The sequence below is a fragment of the Ochotona princeps genome, unplaced genomic scaffold (genome assembly GCF_030435755.1).
Source record: "Ochotona princeps isolate mOchPri1 unplaced genomic scaffold, mOchPri1.hap1 HAP1_SCAFFOLD_2119, whole genome shotgun sequence".
Classification (NCBI taxonomy): domain Eukaryota; kingdom Metazoa; phylum Chordata; class Mammalia; order Lagomorpha; family Ochotonidae; genus Ochotona; species Ochotona princeps.
The window spans coordinates 25,117-45,000 of record NW_026700645.1 but is presented as its reverse complement, the minus strand read 5'-3'; the positions used below and the strand labels follow the sequence as shown (position 1 = coordinate 45,000).

The 19,884-nt window shown below is 44.8% G+C and overlaps 1 protein-coding gene across 1 annotated transcript in view; it reads right to left on the bottom strand.

Moving 5' to 3' along the window:
• Nucleotides 1–19,164, bottom strand: part of LOC131479334 (RNA cytidine acetyltransferase-like) — a gene marked incomplete at its 3' end in the record, with an annotated part of 26,955 nt that extends 7,791 nt beyond the window's left edge. The window contains 15 exon segments of the mRNA XM_058659856.1: nucleotides 1,902–2,015; nucleotides 2,554–3,095; nucleotides 3,459–3,584; nucleotides 3,684–3,822; nucleotides 5,785–5,919; nucleotides 9,748–9,990; nucleotides 12,789–13,042; nucleotides 14,840–15,049; nucleotides 15,197–15,326; nucleotides 17,643–17,852; nucleotides 17,958–18,262; nucleotides 18,382–18,469; nucleotides 18,577–18,938; nucleotides 18,941–18,952; nucleotides 18,993–19,164. Coding sequence (XP_058515839.1) covers nucleotides 1,902–2,015; nucleotides 2,554–3,095; nucleotides 3,459–3,584; nucleotides 3,684–3,822; nucleotides 5,785–5,919; nucleotides 9,748–9,990; nucleotides 12,789–13,042; nucleotides 14,840–15,049; nucleotides 15,197–15,326; nucleotides 17,643–17,852; nucleotides 17,958–18,262; nucleotides 18,382–18,469; nucleotides 18,577–18,938; nucleotides 18,941–18,952; nucleotides 18,993–19,164 — 3,042 coding nt within the window.
• Nucleotides 19,165–19,884: the final 720 nt, after the last annotated feature.

The following is a 19,884-nucleotide window of genomic DNA, read 5'->3' as shown; positions in this document are numbered from 1 at the left end:
GGAACTGGAGCAGCAACGTTTGCCACTACATCAAACTACGACTACTGCTGCTACTGAGTAACAGCGAGCGCGATGCCTTGCGAAGAAACGTAAGTAGGCATGCCCGGTCTCCCCTCCGTCATCTTTTACACGCATCACATGTCTCATGCATCCTCCTACAGCTTTCGACTCTGCATGTGCTGGCGACCCGTACTGTATTACTCCATCTTCACATTCTAATACATACCAACATATATACGTATATGCATATGCATATATATATGTATCGCCATAATGCATATATGCATATATATATATATATATTACCAATATACATATATGCCCATATATATATAACCATTACACATATATGCATATATATATATATTACCATTATACATATATGCACATATATATATATACATATATATATATGTAATACCATAATGCATATATGCATATATAACCATTATACATATATTCATATATATATATATATTACCATTATACATATATGCACATATATAAATATATATGTATTACCATAATGCATATATGCATATATATATATATATCCATTTTGCATAAATATATTACCATTATACATATATGCATATATATATATATTACCATTATACATATATGCACATATATACACCCGTTATACATATACGCACATATATATATTACCGTTATACATATACCCTTATATAGAGTATATAGATATCACATCTATTTCCACGATTGATAGTTGCCCAGTCTTCACCGCTCTGAAACATATCTATATGACCATTTCGTACACGCATTAAACAGATTCAACAGGGTGTTTACCCGTTCTACTCTGCCTATACTGTCTACCAGTACTGTATGATTCCATCTACATCTTCTAAGACATTTGTGCATAGATACATATAGATATATACATATACAGATATATATACATTATAATTATTTGGAGAGTATTATATGTATCCAGCATGTTATATCCCCCTTCACTATGGATGTACTGTCGCCCTGTGATGTATTATTATATCTTTATCTTCTAGTACGCATACACATATACACATACATATGTACGTATATCTACATATAACTGACAGAGTCATTCTCACGTTGTCTAGAGTGATGGGAGGAAGTATTCCAGCAGAGTTATAATTGTCTCTTTTAAATGTCTGTGCTGTTGCATTTTCTTCTTCCTTCGTTGAGGATGATGCTGTATCATTATGTGGTTTTGGAGGCTGAGTTGAAGCGGGGCTGCTACGACTGTAGCGGCTGCTAATGCCACCTCGCTTTCGCCATACTACTGCTGCAGCACTGCTGACGAGACAGAGGGAGAGTGATGACGGCAATGAACGAAAGCAGCCCGCCAAAAGTTGTAGAAAGCGGGCGCGAAAGTCCAAAGAAAATGGCACTACCCAACTTCCGTCTTCTCTGCCTAACAGACCGTCGTCTCCTTCCTGCAGTGTCAGTCAATAACAGCATTGATACCAGCAGAAGCAGCAGGAGCAGTACTGATAATAGCAGCAGCATCGTCACAAAAGACTGCAGCAGCACCATCACAAGCAGCCTCACAAGACGCACCACTACTACCTGACAAAAGCGATCAGGACAAGCAGCAGTGGCAGCAGCAGCAGCAGTGGCAGCAGCAGCAGCAGCCGTATCAGCAGCAAAACAGCAGCACTGGCAGAAGCAGCACTAGTGAAAGCATGAGAAGGCAGAGAGACAGCAGTGACAATTGATGCACGAGAAAGAGGAGTGCAGGAGGGGAGAGAATAGACATGTGAGTACCCTGGGGGAGGCGGGAGGGCTGGCAGTTATAAATAATGAGGGGAGCTGCAGTTTCGCCTGCTTGTGCAGTAGTAGTAGCCACACCAGCTGCGCATATAAAAATGAATTATGCTTCTTATTAAAATACAACGTACACTCACAAGGGACATCACAAATTCTTCGTGAGTGTAGGCAATGACCCACAGTCCTCTGACAATTGAAGACACATTTCTTTCATGCTGATGTCTGTAATACACAGCACAGTCACACTAAAGAAGAAAACACAGCTTCTTCGTAAATGTGTTGAGTACACAATGCACTCACAAATGAAGACACAGTATTATACAAATAGAGACACCATACTACACAAATATAAAGACACAATATTATACGAACAACGAACAATATTTTACCATTCAGGACACAATATCATGCAAATAAAGACACAATATCGTGTCTTGAATATATGTTTTACACAGCAGCACACTCACAATGAAAAAGACACCATTCCTTTTTGTGTGTAATACCGACTTCACTCATACGAATAGTCAATACGAGTTCGTCTATAGGAGACGTAGTACACTCACCAGTAGACAGAACTTCTTCTTGTCCATAATATCTACTACACTCACACACATATACACGAAACATTCCCATATATATATATATATATATATATATATATATTCTCTAAGAAACAACACACTCCTACATATATGTATATATATTGTCTATATAGTGTACTCCCCCTATTTGTAGAGACTAGAGATGACACATTCTTCTTCCATCTGTCGATAGAGTACGTACCGCTATAACTGAATGAGCATCCGCGCTGTGCGGCGGTTGGCTTGCAGGAGCCACAGAGGCAGCAGCACTGCACGTGACGGGGCGCAGCATGATGCAACTGTGTTCTCCAGTTACATCTGTTGGTACATGACGTAAATAGACGGGTATGAAGTATTTACGACTCCAGAAGCGAAAGAGTTGAGAGGTAAGGCCGAAGGCGACTCCGATATAATGAATAAGGAAGGCAGGCGGGGTACTGCTGCAAGGCAACAGTAAGGGAGGCAGTGTATTTCTCTGACGCAGAGCCTTGCGAGATAGTGATGCTACAAACGTCTTCTTGGCAACAGCACCATCATCATCAGCAGCGGCTTCACACTTATCATTAATATTATTATTATTATTAGCAACAGCAGCAGTACTCGTTGGAGCGTCAGCGGCAGTTGCAGAAGCGTCCGCAAATCCGCCAGCGACAGCCGAGACGTCTTCTGCATGTGAACACGAAGTAGTCGTCTTCTTTCCACCGGCATTTTGTAGTACACCATTGTCACTTTGCCGCCTCCCACCTAAAAAAAAAGAAGTTGCACTCGAGGAAGAAAAAGCAGAAGGAACTCTGTCACTTTCGGTCTCTGTGATACTGAGCTTTTTTTTCTGGTTTTGCTTGTGGTTATCAGCATGCGCTAATACTACCGATGATCTCCTTCCGAGACTCTCTCTGATATATTTTACCTGTTTATTCGATAGAGCGCACTGTTCACGAGCGCTCTTAGCTGCATGAGTTGAACAGTTGGGAGCAGTAGAGCCACTAGTAGTAGTAATACTAGCAGCAGTAGTAGTAGTGGTACTACCAGTAGTAGTAGTAGGCAACACATCACTAGAAATGCTACTGCTGCTGCTGTTGTTTTCGCCGTGTTTACTAGAATGCTCACCTGTTGCCTTGTCTTCCTCCTCTTCGCCCTTCTCCTCTTCTAGCGCTCCTCCTGCGCCCTCCTCCCCATCGTCCACGTGGCCCTCACTACTCTCCGCATCATCCTCGTCAGATTCTGGCGCTGCTGCTACAGAGAGAGCAGCGACAGCAGAAACGCCGTCTTTACCACCAGCAGCAGCAGTCGCAGCAGCCGCAGCAGCACCACCTGACGCACTACCGGCAGTACATGCGAGCAGGTTGTTAGTAAGAAGGTCTGTAATAGTCACATTCCTCCCTTCGAAGTATTCAATCAGTTGCTGCAGAGCCGCGCTGCCGTACCCCAAACGTTGTAAAGACGGGTGACAAGCGATTCGAACTATGCGCGCCTGTAGAGAAACCGCCACCACCACTCACAATCACCCTGTAATATATGCATAGACGTGTGCATGAATAACGAAGGCAGTAAAGCACAGGTATGGGAAAAACACCAAGTAAGAAAAGAGTCTTCCCCCATGAAGATATTCGTATGTATATTGGAAACATTCAAAGTGTATGGGTACAAGACTCTACCAATGTGGAGTGGAACTACCAGGAACAAGCATCCCATATCAAGCACATACATATACACACATGGAAACACAAACAACAGTAATGCACGTGGATGGAAAGAGCAGGAAATAAAGTAAAGACGAGAGACCTCTTACCCTGGTGTACACATATATCGTGAATAGACACGGTTATTAAATCTAAACGTTTTGAGGGCGACCATACCAGTGGAACCACGAACAAGAAGCATCCCATATCAAAAACATACATATACACACATGAAAACACACACAACAGTAATGCATTTGGCTGGGAAGAGTAGGCGCTGAACTGAAGGAAGAAGCCACTCATGAAGGTGTATACGTATATACTGTGAATGGGAAAGACGTCGTATACCAAATGTGTGGAGATGTCCTTGCAATTGCACTCACGATTGTATATATGCATCTATTGTACTGAGAGAGCAGCACTGGAGAGAAGCCATTTATGAGCTCTCTACCAATTGTTCTGAGTGACGTACACAATGAGGTGCCCGGTATCCACTCGCAAGCAAACACACAAGAATATCAAGTCGTAGTGTATGTATACATACATGTATTCATTCAGCTCTTGATGCACTCCTGTGTGTCTGTACATATGCACTGCTGTGAGTGTGTATACATACACTGCTGTGGGTGTGTGTATGTGTGTGTGTGTGTGTAAATGCAGTGCTGTGTGTGTACGAATGCACTACTGTGTATGTATACATTCACTTCTATGTACGTAAACAAATGTGCTGTTGTGTGTGTGGGTGTATGAATGCACCCCTATGTGCATGCATGTATGTGTCTCTCTCTCTATATATATATAGATATATGTGTATGTCTGTATCTACGTTTGTAAGTACCTCTGTGTGTTTTTCAATGTATGTACCTATGTATATATGTATCTATGAATGCATGTGTGTATATGTGGCAATAATGTGTGTTGCTCGACCCTGCTGTTGCTCCTGCTTCAGTAGAGTGGCCTCAATTAGTGAAGGAAGCTGCAGGAAGCCCTCTGCAACGTCCGCCATCCCTTTGCTACCGCATGCAACGCCTGCTACTCTTGTCCACTGCTGTTACTACTTCCGCTGCTGCTACAGCAGCCATATACGTATAGCCTCATGTATAAATACGTATATGGCATACAGCACCCTGTTTACGAAGTCTACACACCTACATACATATATTTACAGCGTATGAGTACAGTTACATCATGAGTACAGGAAAACAAGTGCATATCTATATTTACATAGACATCCTGTGTATGTGCTATGGCACATTGCCCTGCTCCAGCACAAATTGCTGCTACTACTGCTCCTGCGAATGCTATTGCTTCTGTTGTAGCAGTACACTGCTGCTTCTACCGCTGCAGCACACACTAGTGCTGCACTTAGTGCACCCCCCCCCCGCTACCCCTCGCCGTGACTACGAGTATAGAGAAGGCGTCCTGCGTACTACGTCATGTACTGCTACTACCCTCTGCAGCTGCTCAGTAGTTGTAAAACTTGTTGTTGTTGTTGAGGTGCGTGTTGTGTTGCTACTGCAAGCTGCTATCGCTTCTGCGTGTGCTGCTACTGCTGCGTAGTAGTAGTAGTAGTGCTGCTAGGGCTGCTACCGTAAGCTGCTGTCGGTTTCGCATGTGCTGCTGCTGCTGCTATATAATAGTAGTAGTACTGCGTGCAGTGCTGCTACTGCAAGCTGCTATCGCTTCTGCGTGTGCTGCTGCTGCTTCTTCTTCTGTTGCTCCCTTCGCGTCGCTGCATGACGGGAGTTTCTTACACCAGTGAGGCAGCCGAAGTCTTCGTCAACAAAATGTTGCGAGAGGGTCCACGGCAACAAATCTCCAGAGGGTCGCAGGCCACGTCCCAGGGCCTGCCGAATTGCCTGCTTCGACAGCGCTCCCTCTATAGCGACCTATATACAGCAACGGCGCTCCACGAAGAATTTCTCACACACTCATGCGTGTAGATGTATTTTTACGTACTCGCACACAGGAAACAACGAGTAACATTCTTCAAACCACCGCTGGTGTTCTCCAGCTACGTGCACTTGGCATTATGTCGCCATAAAACCAAGCTACACATGTGCATATACATTTATATACATATACGCGTATGCATGCATACATATGATGTACATACATATATACAAACACACACACGCTTACACACGCAAGAGACGCAGCGCAGTGCTATGCATAACGGTAAGTAGGTTTCTGTCTTCATCACTCTGCAACTCGACGACTCTTACTCACCCTGATTGAGAGTCTACGCAGAGGTACATATATACATACAAACTTATATGTGTATACTAATAACAAAGAACACATATATATATACGACTACACAAGTTTATAAGTGTATATATATTAATATTAATGAGCTCCAGAGCGCACATATACATACATACGTATGCACAAAATACCAGTGGATGCTATATACCATAGTGAAACACCTACTACATTATTACGTGTTCTGCAGCAACCTCCCCGTGGCAAAGACTCTGGCCAAGTCATATGAGCAAGCCATCCGCATACATTCACATATATCTACACAAACACACATACATACACAAGTATCCACACAAGTGCTGGGAACCCACGACAGTACAGGCGCTAGTGTCCCCAGTGACTTGCCTGGCACAATATATGATATATGTCCATGCAGAATTATGCAAGTGTATATACGTGCTATATATATGTACATACGGATATATCTATATATTGTATAGGTAGTGGGAGGTCTCCCTCAAAGACAGCCACATATGTATATACATACGCATGTATGTGATTTGATAGGAAGTGGGAGGTCTGCCTCGAAGACGGCCACATACGTATATATATTCATGTATGTGATAGCAAGTGGGAGGTATTCCCCGAAGACAACCAAATATGTATATATACCCATGTATGTGATTTGATAGGAAGATATAGGGTCAAGTATGAGTACATTTGTTGACAGTAGAGCGTGCTACCCATATGGTGCAGGAAACAACGCTCTTATCACACATACTTGCGTGAACATACAACGCCCTCACCACACATACTTGCGCGAACATACAACGCTCTTACCACACATACTTGCGCGAACATACAACGCTCTTATCATACATACTTGCGGGAACATACAACGCTATTATCACACATATTTCCGTGAGTATGTGTACTACCAGACAGTAAGGCGCACCTCAATTCTCTGCTAGACACAACCGCTGTGACACACGTGCACAGAGGCGCGTGCAGCAGCACATGCACCGTAGTCCGTAGTGGCCTCATACCTGCACTTGTACCTCTCATATGCGTGTTAACCTTCATGCAATTGTAGTTGAGATATAAGGAGATATGAATTGTGGGTGTAACTCGCCATGAGGGAAGGAGTCGGGAAGGGGGGGGGGTTGGGGGGAGGAAACTTTTACAACTTGATATATGATACATAGAACGAAAAGTTGCACATAGATCATATATATATATATAAACACATATGCACATATATATATATATATATGTTCATATACACATATACATATATCGAGAATATATATATATATATATGTGTACATATACACACATATGTATATATATATATATGCATGTATACAAATATATATATATATATATATGATACGCTTTGCACCCTCATGATGAAAGATGTAGTAATTCACATGTACGTGGATGACCATGCGTTAAGACGTGAGAAATAAATCGTCTGGCAAGCTCATATTACGAGACGCACGGGTTTCGGTCCTGTATATATATATATATATAAATATATATATATATATATGCAGATCGTCTCATGACTTCTCAATAGAGAAGCTGTAAGCTTTCTCTCATATACGTGTGGATCACCATGCAGCTTCGTGTGAAATTCGATATACACAAGGAGCTTCTCGGATCCAAGCGTATTACCTCGTAATATCACGAGAACCATCACGGACATAAAGAACCTTTCACAAACATACATATATAAATATACATGTATATATATATCTATTATTCATAAATATATGTACATATTATTTATATATATGTATGTGTAGCTAAATTCGCAACTCTATATGAGATTAGGAATATACGTTGAAAGCTCGTCTTACACATGTGAAATGTGCTCGTAAACACAGACACACAAGCACGTGATTGACAGAGTCTCTGAGTCGTTTATTCCCTAGTATACTTCTCTCGCCTACTAGTTGCCTGCAGTCAGTGAAAATCATACTACCTTTACACGCATTTGTACGTTTGTACATGTGTACATATATACTTACATGTACATACATACAGAAGCAGGTACAACTGTCGAAAGAGACAGTTGCTGCGAGCCCATCTGACCCTGTCATATGCGAGACCACACACACCTTCTGCATGCGCATGGGTGTGTGCGGCCCCCAGAAAAGAGAGAGATACTCACGCCTTCGAAAGAAAGCGTTATTGTCACATTGTGTATTGTCACACACGGTGACTGCACAAGTGTCAGTGCTACTTCAACAAACTCACAAAATCACACACCTTCACAAACACAACTGGTAGTAGTGGTAGTAGTGGTAGAGTGCCCGACTCGGTACACACAGATCTCTTTCTCCCTCTCTATGCATATGCATATGTACGAATATACGTACACGTATGCATATATACATATATAAGTATGTATGTATGTATGTATACAGGTATGTATACCTTCTATTGTGACAGCGCATATGTCGGTGCCTCTTCAACAACCTCACGAATTCGAACATTCAGACATGTGCACACAAATGTTTACTGAAGGTGCCAGAACCACCGCAAATAGTTTCCTCTCTCGCTCTCCCTCCCTCACTATGTGCATATATATGTACATATGTATGTATGTATATATATATATACGTATATGTATATGTATATATGTACGTGGGTAGACATGTGTATGCCTATTCCATGTGCGTGTATGTGGGTGGGTAGGCTCACACATCTGCATCCATACGTGTGGTGTGTGTGCGTGTGTGTGTGCCACCATATGCTAGTAGACACATCTGTTTTTGCATGTATGATGTTAAAGTGGAAATCTAAGTATAAGCATACGTCACACGTGCATGTAACGAAGAAGATTTGTAAATGTGCAAGTACGCTCAAGTAGAACTACACTAGCAGACTTTGTCTAGATACCGCGTCGCACAGCTCTTGTGTTCATGCTCACAGAGACACACTTCCTTGAACTGCACGATAGATACCCCGTGGCAACATGCTTCTTGTGTTGTGAATGGATGCTCGCCGATCAAAGAGATCTACAACAACAAAGTGTCTCGGAGAGAGAGAGGGAGAGAGACAAGAAGAGAGAGAAACAGTTAGACACAGCGACGACACAGAGACAGAGCCGCGAGCGCGAGGGTGGTCGTGTAACTGTTTGTGTGTTCACCACACGGGCGGGAGGCATACAATGTCCAACAATCTCTTTTGATTCTTTCACTTGTATGCACAACGCGGAGATAGAAAGAAATATATCTGTATATACAAAACACACTATATATATATAAGAAACACACATATATATACATAAAACACGTATATTCACACACACATATATGTATTTGTATATGTGTTCTTAGAGACGCGGGTAAACGATGTCTATCAGCCTCTTTGATTTTGTGTATTAGTATCATCTACTAAAGAGAGAGAGAAAGAGAGAAGTTGGTGGGAATGTATGTGTATACGCTCACAAGCACGGGCCCTTACAATGTCTATGAGGCTTTCTTTCTTTCGAAGTCGCTTACCTGTATAGCACAATATATATCCGGGAGGACAGAGGCGTCGTGAATGGGTGGTAAGAGGACGAAGAGAAGGTGAGCAGGGGCATCCGCGAGGAGCAGCAAGTCATTAGGGGAGTTTTTGTAGTGGGAAGAGACGAATAGCGACAGCAGCGCATGCAAAAAGTTCTCCGCCGCTGCGTGATACGAAAATAAAGCGTCTCTGTCTACTAAATATAAGCTGCAACGCGAGGCAGGTGGTAACGCCGCCTGCGCACGCACGAAAGAAGGGCAGCAGAAGAAACTGTACTTACAGAAGAAATTCAACAGAGTCATATACAAACACGAGCAACGCAAGCAAGTGGTTTATGGGAAAAAAGACAATGTCACATATGAATACAAAACAGCATCAGGGAGTTTTTATGTGTAGATTTATACACAAGAATGAGCAGCGTCAAAGGATGTGAAGGCGTTTTCTCAACAGAGTGACCCACACATGAATGGGCTGCATAGGAGAATTATACATGAGAAAGAACAGCGTAAGAAAATTTGAAAGAGGAAACGCAACAGAGTCATGTATATATGACAGAGCAGCCTGGGAAACTTTAGAAGAGATACAACACAGTCACACACATAGAAGAGAGAGCAGCGCGTAAGATAGTCATGCACATGAAACAGCAGCGTAACGGAGTGTTAAAACGAGAACGCAACAACATCACAGATACAAACGAAAAGCACGGAAGGGAACTATATAAGGGATACAACGTAGTCGTTGTATCCCTTATGCAGCAAAATGGTGTATGAGTAGGGCATATATATACGGGGTGTGAAGAAGGAACCCCAGGGCTTCTCCCATACGAGAGAGAGTGTTATAGATTTAAACAGTGAGATACTTATTATATTGTAGCACATTTCCGTTTTGTCTTACCAAAACCTGCAAATAAAGCGGGCATCAGAAACACAAATTTTCTTCCAGATAGATTTCTTGGGAAACCTAAAATTCTCATGTTTGATTGACATTTAGCCGCTAATATACACAGACAAAATGAGTTCACTGGTGGTGACAAACCACTAAGCCTCTAGCATACCTTTTACCTGACACTGTACGGTACCGCAGAAGGGCGAGTGAAAGGGAGTATGAACAAGTCACAGAAACGAACAAGTGTGTAAGGGAGTGTGAAAGTAAATAACCATAGTCATATACACAAAAGAACGGCACGAGGGAGTGTACAGAAGTACTCAGGTGTGGGAGTGTAAATGTGAATCATCTTAGTCACATACATAAAAGAGCAGCATTATGAAGTGTGAAGGAAAACTCAAGTCTGAGATGTAAAGGGGAGTTAACATAGCCGCGTAGAAGGAAGAACAGCCGTTAGGAGTGACAAGGACACTTCAACAGAGCAACGTCATACGTCTCCTCCACCACCACCACCACAACCATCACCACCACCATCACCATCAGCAACACAACCATCACCATCAGCAACACAATCATCACCATCAGCAACACAACCATCACAATCAGCAACACAATCATCACCTTCAGCAACACAACCATCACCACAACCATCACCTTCAGCAACACAACCATCACCATCAACACCACCATCACCATCACCATCACCACCACCACAACCATCACCACCATCACCACCACCACAACCATCACCACCACCATCACCATCACCACCACCATCACCACCATCAACACAACCACCACCATCACCATCGCCATCATCACCACCACCATCATCCCCACCATCACTATCACCACCACCATCCCCACCATCACTATCACCACCACCATCACCATCAGCAACACATCCATCAGCATCAGCAACACAATTATCACCACCACCACCCCAACCATCACCATCACCCCCCCAACCATCACCATCACCACATCCATCACCACCACCATCACCATCACCACATCCATCACCACCACCATCACCATCACCACATCCATCACCACCACCATCACCATCAGCAACACAAGCAGCAGTGTGCCGCCAGCCAGTACCGAGAACGACCACCACGACGACGACGACCACCACCACTACTACCATCATGCAGCAGCAGTAGTAACACTCCCATGACGCAAGGGGTAAGGGCTGGCATGAAGAGGACGCTGACACACTTCTAATATGACGACGTTGAACGTGACGCACCCGTTATCAAGAAAAAATCGGCAGATCGTTACCCCTACAACGTAGCAGAGACACTATCTACTACTAGCAACACCCCCTTTCTCATTCACATTGAATATTGAAGACAGTGACCACCACGTACTAGCAACACTATCACGCTCATAGCCACGCACACGTAATCTCCCTCACAACAAGAGAGACATATATACCTAACTGACTACAGCAAGCTCCAGTGCCAGACACATGCACACACAATGCAGACAGATCCATACCATTCTCCAATACAAGAGAGAAATACACCTGCCTAAGTATAGTCCGCTCCATCGTCAGAGGCACGCGCAGACACACAATCATCTTCACTACAGCGACATATATACGCCTAGGCAGACTAGCCTCCATCAACACAGGCATGCACACAAACATATCATTCTCCAGTACAAGAGAGACATACACCTGCCTAAGTATAACAGGCTGCATTGCCGGAGGCATGCACATACACATACCCCACCCAGTCTTCAATGCAAGAGACGTATGTACATGTGTACGTAGGGGGCTCCGTTCATTTAAATAGAGGAAGTCATGCAGCCAGTCCTCCGTCCCATCGCCCAAGGCGCGCGCACACACACACACGCATACACGCACACCCACACACACGCGTACACACATACACACACACACACACGCATACACGCACACACACACACACACACACACGCATACACGCACACACAAACACACGCATACACGCACACACAAACACACGCATACACGCACACACAAACACACGCATACACGCACACCCACACACACGCGTACACACACACACACACACACACACACGCATACACACACCCACACACCCGCATGCACAGACACACACACACATACACATCCTCTACTACAAGAGAGACAACATACCTGACTAAGTTTCGCAGGTTGCGTGGCGTCTAAACAGAGAAGGTCATGCAGCCAGGCTTCGACTCCATCACCAAAGGCATAGCGAATAGGAGTGAGGAGTGATACCTCCTTTAGACATCGGAAACTGCCTGCAGTTCCCCTCTGTTGCAAAGCAAAGCGATTCTGCTTGAGGTCTTGTATGAGCTTCAACGATAATGCGCGTCCAGTGCCTTCATAGCCATTTACGGTGGAAGAGAAGAGGACTACGTATGGGCCTGATAGGAGACAGGAGAGATGAAAACGCTTTACGTCTCCGTAGACTTGATACCGAAAGTGATCTCCATCACACAATGTACACTACGCCCGCATGCGCGGACCCCTATGTATCTAAACGACAGAGAATACTCGATCTACATCGATATATGTATATATATGACATTATCTATAAAAGCGTGTATTCAATAGTGCACTCAGAAAGTACTCAATATACATCCGTACATGTATATGTACCACTATATCCATATGTATGTGTGTATAGGGGTGCGCTCCGAGTATCAGATATGTGTGTGTGCATGTATTCAAAAAGGGAAGAGTACTCTATTCACTTTCACAAATGAACGACACCTAGCCGCTATTTATGATCGAATACAGCTTCTCGTTCATTATATATATGTAGGTATATAGATATATATGCACACAATATCTGCTTGTAAATGTGGTAGTGTGAGGCTGAGTAGTGGGTCGAAGATACAAGTGGTATATGGACGAAATAGTGGTAGTGGACATGGACAGTGAGTGCAGCGCTGTAGCGCATGTACAACAGACAGGTACACACAAACACTTGAAGTCAGTCACAAACACAAACATCCACACACATGTGTTCTCTCTCTCTCTCTCGCACACACACACACACACAGAGTCACGCACTCACATAAGGTCGCACACACAACCAACAACACACCTATACACAAAGATACGTACACAGTGACACAAACGCGTATACAAGTTCGTACACATACGCATACGTATGTGCACTCAAACGGTGTTTACAGGCGCACACATACACGGGAAACGCCCGCAGATGCGCCCCCAGCACGCAACGCACTTGACTTCTTATGTTGTCGTTCTACTTCTCTTTCAGTGTTCGTACACATAGACCATGTCACACGCGCGCGCACGCAGGCTTCTTGCATTCACACATACCACTCTTGTGCATGCGTGCTTGTACGCCTACATCCTCAGACCGCGCGGACACCCCATCTGCCCAAATTACCGCAGAGACAGACCGACACACACTTACACGCTCATCCGCACACACAGACACAGACACACAGACACACACACACACACCCCAGCGCGCATACACACTTGCACACGAGCACACACACACAGACCCACACGCACGCTCGCATACACATACATGAGTCTACCCACACCCCCACCAACAGACATGTGTACATAGATAGGGTGTCACCGACCATATACTACCTGCAAGTATATTTCTTCCACTGCTTCGACACACACACACACACACACGCACACCCCAGTCACACGAAGAAATATATTCCCGTGTCTCTGTACCTCCCTTCATGCGGCAACCGCGCAACAGGGCTCTCGCTGTTTGATACTGTCAAGTTTGTGCCTTGAGTGTGCATGTGTGTGTGTGTGTTGAAGCAGTGGAAGAAATATACTCGCAGGTAGTATATGGTCGGTGACACCCTACCTATGTACACGTGTCTGTTGGTGGGGGTGTGCGTAGACTCATGTATGTGTATGCGTGCATAGGCGTGGGTGGGTCTGTGTGTCTGTGTGTGTGTGTGTGCGCTCGTGTGCAAGCGTGTATGCGCGCTGGTGTGTGTGTGTGTATGTGGGAATATATTTCTTCATGTGACTGGGGGCAAGAATAGAAAGCACTGATACCAGGCAGCCATGTACACATATACCGAGAGATGCGTGAAGGCGGTGTATGCATGTTAGCATGTGTATGTGTGGGTATGTGGGTGTTTGAATATCCACGCGCGTATTTATACGTGAGATGTGGGTGTGTGTTTGACGTGCTGCACACGCCTTACCGAAGAGACGTTTGACAGACGGAATGGGGATAGATGCAGCTTCGTCAATCACGAGCAGGTCAGCATTATGCAAGGCAGTAGCTCCCACGTCTTTCTGTCCCCCCACTGCAGTAGTAGAAGCAGCGGCTGGCAAGAAGGAAATAATTTGTTTATGTTGTGCATTTCTTCTTCGGACTTCCAGACCGACAACGAATCGCCCCAGTCCTCCCCCTTCGTGTTGCTGTTCACCACCAGACGACCCTCCCATGTACTTTCGTTTTCCGCTTCCCCTGATACCGTCATTGCCTCCTGTCGCCACCGCTCTTCCTGGTAACAACTGCTGCTCGCTTCCCCATTTGTCATGAGCGCTGCCGTGACTACTACTACTGGTGCTGCTCTGCATGCCACTACTGTACGATGCCGTGGCTGCAGCAGCCGCAGCCGCTGCCGCGTCCTCCCTCTTCACAGTAAAATCCACGTGCTCTTTTAGTCCCAATACCACGAGACCCTACAGCAACACAAGACGCGCCCTCACATACGCACCAGCATACATAGTAAGAGCAGCAGTGACAACAAAGGCGGTCAGAGCACCAGTAGCACCTCCAACACCACCGAGAGAAATTATACTAACCGCAAGACGAGATAAAGCACCGTGGATAGCCTTAACGTAAACAACCAGTCACAGCAACGGCACCCAGCGCAGGAACAGCAGTAGTATCAACAGCAGCGACGGCCCCGGTACCATACACGTTCACACACGTATATTCACACATACACGTACACGTATACATACACACACACACACATACGTACATACACACATACATACCTACATGCATACATACGTGCATACTTACATACACGTACACACACATATATACATACATACACATACACACACACCATTCCAAAAGAACTGCAGCTGTGACCGCTGACAATTGCCACCGCCATATCAATCCCAACAGTACGAGATCCGATTATAACAGAGTTATATCAAGAAACCGAATGCCCCTACATTCTTGGCAACATCGTGAAGCACACACACATACAAGGGAAGCAGGCCACCACTTCATTAGTAAGGGGGAGCAAGACAGTATTGGTATGGGTTATATAAGTACCAATAGCTGTAAAGCAGCAATAACAGCAGTAATGGTGTCGCTATGCAGGTATTACAGCAAGAGCAGCTGCTGCGGAGCCAAAGATATGACTGAGTGTGAAGTGTGTTTTCACCAACAATCGGTGCGCTGATGTTTCTGCATACAATCAGAACAACACAGCAGCAATCGTAGGTGTTTTCTAAAGCTAGTCTACATCTCCAACAGCTTCTCTATCTAATTAGACAGTAGTACGTGATATATACATATATATACATCGATATATATGTATTGATATCTGTATGTCGATATCGATATATATATATATATAATGATGTATATATATTGACATATAAAATAATATAAACACTAATACATATACATAGATATTGATGTATATATATATATATATATTGATATATATATATATATGTATATGGTTTTGTCTGCCTTGAAACACACGTAATATGACTCACACTCAGCAGCAACATCTTTGGAAGAAAGAGAAGAAGGGGTTGCGTGCAGTGTTTCATTTTCACCACCTCTCCCCCATCGCTCTCTCTCGCATCCCTTCTACATGCACAACAGATTCAACTGCAGAAAAAGCACCTCCATTTGCTGCTCAGTACTATTCAGACCTTCTCCATTTCTGTAGAACTACTAGTTCGAGTTTGTGCATCTGCTGCAACAGTAGTAATGAAACTGTCTGTATGTGCTGCAACAGTAGTAATGGGACTTTTACAATTGCAGCAATAGTACCAATTAGACTTTTTGAGCGTGACTCTAGAGAGAGGAAAACACATTCAGGACAATTCGCAAATCTCGACGTTGCCCCAGCACTTGCAGAAGCAGCGACACCAGCAAAACACCAGAACTGTGTTCCTCAGTCATTCAAGACAACCGCCGAACACAACTGCAGACTCACACACACAAACACACACACACATACACACGCATATGCACCTGCGTTCACATATAACACATACGCAGAGGAGATCATTCGTGGCCGCCTCTCAGTACCATTGTGCTCCCGCTAAAAACTGCAGCTATTCACGCTGCTGCTGCGGCTGCTGCTGAGGCTGTTACTGCTGTCCCTGTGGACTACTCGTGTTGTTGCTAGAGTTGTCCCTGTTGTTGCGGTCGCTGCTATTGTAGCTACGTTTGTCGCGCTGTCGCTGCTGCCGTTGTGCCTACTGCTGCCGCTGTTGCTGTTGCTGCTGTGGCCGCTGCCGCTAGCACTGCTGCTGCTGTCGCTACTTTCGTTGTAGTTGCTAGTTACGACAACTCCTAACTATTGTGAGAGCACTCTTCTACCATGAGTTTGTCTTACAATCTCTCCTGCTGTTTCACTTTCTCCTTTCTCCTGCAGCCCTAATTCTGCCGTTATTTCATTTTCTATGTGGCTGTCTACAAGTTGCAGCCACACTCCTGCTTCCGCTTCTTTAGGAATCATTTTGCTGTTGCCGCGTGCTCTCTGCCCTCCACAGGACTTCCGTCAGCTATCTACTGCTGCTGCTGCTTTTAATGTCATGCCTTTCTCCTGCTGCTCATTGTGTTGCATATATCTCCTTCGCTGCTCACTGTGCTGCAACTGCTTCTATAGACTTCTTTGATAGCAATAAATAGTCGCTACTCTTATTACGTGCTGCTTTGTTCTTCCTGTTATCCTCCTTAGTGAACTAATACCTTTTACTGGTGTACGGGCCACTTCGAGGATACCTTCGACTCACCTTCACGACAAATTCAAAAAGAGTCTTGACATTTTCTGCGCCGGGTGCGCAGACAAATATATTTGCATAATCATAAGCAATAGCAGCAGCTACAGCAAGACCGAGAGCAGCGCTTTTGCCTCTACCTCTTGCTGCGGTCACAGCAAAGGTTTCATATCCAAAGTTTCTTCTTCGTGCTGCTGTTGCTGCTGCTGAGGCTCTCCACTCCCCCTTTCCCCCGCTGTCATGTTCTTTCACGCCTCCTAATGCACCTCCCGCAAGTTCTTCTTCGCTACTACCGACTACGCCACTACCACCTGCTGACGATGACGTCACGGCTGCTGCAGTAGCTGTATTATACGAAGTCGATGATGCACTCGCAAGGCAGTCGAGAAATGCCAAAACAGCCTTCGCTTGGTCAGAAGTAACACAAAGCTCTACAAGAGGTCCCACTGGCGGTATTCCTTTAAATTGTTGTTGCAGTTCTCGAAGTTGTGCTCGCTGCTTTTCATTATCTGCTAATATCTGCTGCTGACGTCGTAGTAATATTTCTCTTTCTTTCCTTATATTTGAAGACTTACTCTCTTTTGAGTCCCCTTGATTTCCCGCTATCTCTAATGTCGCTTCGTATGCAGCAGAAGCTGCGGCTGCAGCTGCTACTGCTGCACCGTCCGTTGCCCCCGCAGTTGCTAATGCTGCCCGAGCAGCAGCAACTGCATGCTGATGTAATGGCAACAAATTCGAGGCAAACGATGTCAACGTAACACATTAAGTTCATCGTCAACCATTAAACAGTTTCTACAGCGGGTCAGCGACAAAAAAAATCGCTCATTGAAACGTGGTTGTATCTCGTGTAGCTGCCGCAATAACTGCTGTTGAGCTGTCTGTGTATAATTTCAAATCCTCCTTTCCCTGAAGCTCCATTTTCTTTCCTACTGCTGTTGCTCCTGCTGACTCTCCTCCACCTCCTGGCAGAAGAGCGAAGGCGCGCATGAAAATCCATACACAAGCCGTAGAGCTGCTGCAACGAAGAAAACGACCGCAGCAACAGACATACGAGACCACCTCCTTGAACTGTTTCAATGGTGCGACATAAAATATTCGGAGTGAGAGCCTCGAAATCTTGCAACACAAGCATGGTGTACGTACTACCCAATATGGCGTGTGTCTCCTTGTAATAACAATAACGAATTTCTGTTGACGAGAGAAACAACTCAAAGGGATCGTCTCTGCAAGGGTCGTACAGGCCCCTCTGCATCTTCTTTTTCAGTTGCTTGTTGCGCTTCTTGCGGTGCGAACTAAACCCCAGGTCCTTCTGTAACACCATAATACTGAACAGCGGCCCTTTTTCCCCGCTGTCGGGGCTCCTACTACTGCTGTTTTTGCCTAGGTAAGACCCAACGTTCAGCTGCTGGAGCAGGTAGTGAAGATTGACAACCTGCTCGGCACCGCGGTCGCCTATAATAACAAGAAAAGCACGCTGGTGCAATAGCACGCAGTGCTCTACTAGAGTTTTCACACGCGGATCTACGCGCTTCCTCATTCTGAAAATGATGGTACCGGTTGCAGAGGGAAAAGGGAAATAGGATGAAGGTGAGAAGGGCGCTGAAGAAGGATGCCCAGAGGGAGAAAAAGATATTAGGAAGATTAGGAAGACGGAATGACATACAGAGCAAACGGATACTGCGACAACAAACACCCTGGGCTGATGCTCAGACGCACAGCACACGCAATTGCGAACCGTAGATGAAGACAGGAAAGATAGACACGGAGGGCACACGATCAGATACAATCAGAAGTACGACAAATAACGAAAAGCCGATAAAACGTATAACTCATCAGGAGGTCTTCTCAGCTACGGTTGTCGCAGTTGTCACCGGAAGGAACGGACGATCGCGAGGACGCCCTGAGAGAAAGTTGAGGCCTTAACCCGATGGTCTGAACAAAACCGTTCTGCCCCAGTGCCCACGACTAGTGGCTGACGTATAACTCTAGGGGGTAGGTGGTGTGCAGTTCCAAGGATGAAACAAACTGTTATCAATTGAGAATAACCGTTTTCCTTGAAATTTGCTCGGACACGCTACCATTTTATCGTTTGTCGTCGTTACCGCCGACACACATGGAGACGCGCTATTGCTTCTTAGAGTACATACGAAAAAATGAAGAAAATATTTTTTTTTGAAATGTGTACGCAGTGACTAATTAGGAAGCGTCTGACAAGAAGTTCCAGTTCCTATCGCTGATGGGCTCCCATCGCAAGAGG